This window comes from Limulus polyphemus, unplaced genomic scaffold (assembly GCF_000517525.1).
Source record: "Limulus polyphemus unplaced genomic scaffold, Limulus_polyphemus-2.1.2 Scaffold2861, whole genome shotgun sequence".
Lineage (NCBI taxonomy): Eukaryota > Metazoa > Arthropoda > Merostomata > Xiphosura > Limulidae > Limulus > Limulus polyphemus.
Window position 1 is genome coordinate 21,118 of NW_013668471.1, and position 3,873 is coordinate 24,990.

Sequence of the window (3,873 nt, forward strand, 5' to 3'; positions counted from 1 at the left end):
GACCTAATATTTAAGCTAAATTAAATATAGCTAGTCCTTTTTTTTCTGGAAATAATTACCCAAACAGTTTGTAGGGTTTTATACCCCGATAATTTTCTTTTCACAAATTTGTACTTGCAATCATCTGTTTGACAAAACATTTAGAAACTAGCTACAATTCCCTTTAGTAACCACATCACCATGTTCTCACTATAGGAATAATTATTTAAATACTATCAACAAAATTTTTTTGTTATACATTTATATGTTAGCAACCACTAGATGAAATGTTACTTTCAAGTGGTCATTAAATAATTTGAGTGAGTTGTTTCTTCTTTAAGTCTTATCTTGCAAAGAAAGCTTATTAGCTATGCATATTCTTTTTTAACTTTTAGTAATGAATATCAGTGACATTATATAACAATATCTTACTATAATGGAGGTAGCATGTATGTCAGTATCTATGTACGTAACCAAAACTCCTGCACCATCTACTGAATGGCAACACAAACAAAAACGCATAAAAATTTTCACACTTTGGGTATTCAAGATGCAGACAATAAGAAAAATAACTGTGGTATGAGCAACAGCCATTTCTTTTTAATAGAACATGATTTTAAATAAAAGCACTCTCCTCACAACAAAAACATGACTTTCACTAGGACTGTATGTGAGGGTTTGATTATATCTTTATTGATGTAATTTTTAAATGTGTGTTATGAGAAAATGAGTTCTTAAAAAAATTTTTTTCAATAAATGGTACCACTTTTAATATACAAAATGATTACAGTTTATATCAGTAATATTTATGAAAATTTTGAGCTCTGTACATCATAAAGAGAACAATCCAAAAACTTTTCCAGTGCAGTACTTCACTGAAAAAAACCCTTTTTTAGAAAATGTTCTCTTTTTCTAAATTTTTTTCAATGAGATATGAATACTATAATTAGCAATTACTAGCACAAACACCCATAGGGCAGTATTTCTGCTAGTATAAGTTAATTGTGAATCAACACTTACGCTTTTGGACAAAATTCATTAGGCAAATCCTGCAAGAAATACTTCAGATAGTAGTTGAACTCTAGACCAGCAGGGCGAGTTTGAGGATTGGCACAACTCTCACACTCTAAATCATCTATAAAAAGATGTAAGATGATAAATCTTAAACTTTCTATTCAATCTCTTATAAAACAGCGTATATTAATGAATTAAATAATATTTACAATTTAAATCTAGACACATAAGGTAATAAAAACTTGTGTGTGACTTCAGTAAGTATAAGAATTAATGCTGTAAATGTCCTGCTGAATAGCATGGCATTATTGGATTTCTGCACAGTTCTATAACTCATGAGCTGAGAAATAATAATATACCAAATATTTCACCAAGATTCATACAATAGTTTCTAAATCTTAAACTTCAATTAATTAGAAATTTTTTCCCTTCTAATCAAAAGTAGGAAACTGCTGTCATACAATTAAAATTCCTAACTCAGCTGTACTTTATAAGACAGAGCTAAGCCTATTTGATTTTACTAGCCACGACCTGCAAAACATTTGCAGTAGTTTTCATGCCCTTAGCTTCAATTTTCCTTATTCTATCATTTTCACACAAGCTATTTAAGCTACACTTTTTTGTAGGCATTGATAGATCAATAAATCCTGGTCTATATTAAACTATATGTAAAGTAAAGTAATGGTATTTATAATAGTGTATAGAGTATGAATTAGTTATGAGCTGTTTTACAAGTTGAAATGAAGAAGCTCACTAAAATGAAGAATAAAATCAGCAGTAAAGAAAATGTAGCTAAAAGGTGTATATAGCAGTCTCTGAAATGAACCAAAGCTAAATTATTGTAAATTAATTGTAAAGTTGTAATGAAGGCAAACTTAGCTGAATAAGCAAAAACATATGAATGCGTGTTCACAAAGTGATAAGCAGATGATTTTGAAAAAATTGCACATGCATATTAGACTTAACTAAGTTGAGAAAGTCCATATAAATTGTATTAATGTTCATTTTTTTTAGGAAATTACATACAGATTGAGTGTTGTTTGTGTGAAATACTTTGCAAATATAAAAACTAAAATTGAAATCAAAGCCACTCATGACGTGATGAGAACAACATTGTGCCATCATGTACCATACTCGTTGCATTAAAAAGTTTGACTAAGCAAAAAACAGGTAAAGTGATTCTGAATGGAAAAGCCAATATACAATCCAGACTCCTCAGACAAAGGTCTTTTTAATGATATGACATTTGTAGCTTTATATACAGATTCACTCACATTGTGAAAAATTAAACAGAAAGAGCTTATTTATTACCTCTATAACAATTTTTAAGTACAACACTGAATGCTATTATGAGCTTGCTTACATAGTCTAACACTGTCACATTTTTCCACTAGAACAATGTAAAAGATTTTGTCTAAACCAATAAAAAAAATCATAAACCACATCATTCAAAATTTCAAAAAAAATTATATAACAGTTGTTCGTTACTGCATACCAATACAAGGAATGAGAACTGCCAATATCACACAATGTTCAATTCATTGTCACTGCATTGTTAATAACATTTAAGTGTCATAAACTTTCTTTCTTTACAATTCACAAGTAAATTTAGATCACTACAGACTGTTCAGAATGAATATCTAAAAATCACTGTTTATTATTCATAAAATTTTAAAGTGGCAAAAAGGAGCTTATTAGCCCATCAAGAATGTCCCTTCCAGCTCCCAACTATAACCACCCCTTACTACTCATGTATTCATACAATCATTTATTGAACTCAGTTAAATTTTCTGCCTCCACCACCCTTGAAGGCAGCTCATTTCAAAAGTCAACCACCCTGTTTGAAAAGTAATACTGCCTAAACTGCAGACTACTCCTACACTGCCAAAACTTGAATTTATGACCCCTTGTCCTATTGTTTTCACTGCTAAACACAAAAAAGTTTGATGGATCTATATTATCAATACTTTTAATAATCTTAAACACCTCAATCAAATCCCCTCTGACCCTTCTTCTCTCCATAGAAAACAAATTTAGAGATTTTTAATCTCTCCTCATAGGACATTCTCACCATCCCAGGTATCATCCTAGTGGCTCTTCTCTTCTCTAACAATTCAATGTCCTTCTTGAGGAAGGGAGCCCAAAACTGTACACAGTACTCTAAATGAGGCCTTACAAGTGATCTACACAGTGAAACAATAATATTCGTTGTCTTTTATTCAATATTTCTATAGATGCTACCCAAAATCCTATCAGCCCTATTGCTAGCTACAATACACTGTTTAGATGACTTAAGTGATTTTTCAATCACAACACCAAGATCTTTTTCTTCAACTACAGTATTTAATGTATTTCCATTTAAATTGTAACAATAATTTGAATTGTGAAAACCTACATGCATCACCTTACATTTTGGATACTTAAACATCATTTGCCACATATTGGCCCAATGTATCAAATGATCTAAGTGTCCATGTACGTCTGCATCATCTTTGACACAGTTAGGCACCCTAAAAATCTTAGTGACATCTGCAAACTTCAACATTTTATTGGTCATTCCAAAGCCAATATATAAATCACAAACACCAGAGGACCCAGCACAGATCCCTTAGGCAAACCACTTGTAACTGTGATCCAGTCAGATCTAACTCCATTTATTACAACTCTCTGCTTTCTACTCTCCAGCCAATTTTCTATTCAATTTGATAACATTTCCCCCTCACCCACAGATTTCATTTTTGTAACAACTCTTTTGTGAAGCACCTTATCAAATGCTTTCTGAAATCAAGGTCAACCAAATCCACAGCGTTTCCTTCATCAACACTTGCAGTAACATTCTCCAAAAATGTCAGAAGATCTATTTAAACAAGACTTCCCCTT

At 31.4% G+C, this 3,873-nt stretch overlaps 1 protein-coding gene across 2 annotated transcripts in view; it reads right to left on the reverse strand.

The window, feature by feature from the left end:
- The window catches only part of LOC106468076 (Niemann-Pick C1 protein-like), a 57,134-nt gene that overhangs the window by 14,972 nt on the left and 38,289 nt on the right, over positions 1 to 3,873 (reverse strand). For both annotated transcript variants that reach the window (XM_022396382.1, XM_022396380.1), the window contains exon 20: positions 1,000 to 1,114. In XM_022396382.1, coding sequence (XP_022252090.1) covers positions 1,000 to 1,114 — 115 coding nt within the window. The remainder of the gene's footprint in view (positions 1 to 999; positions 1,115 to 3,873) is intronic.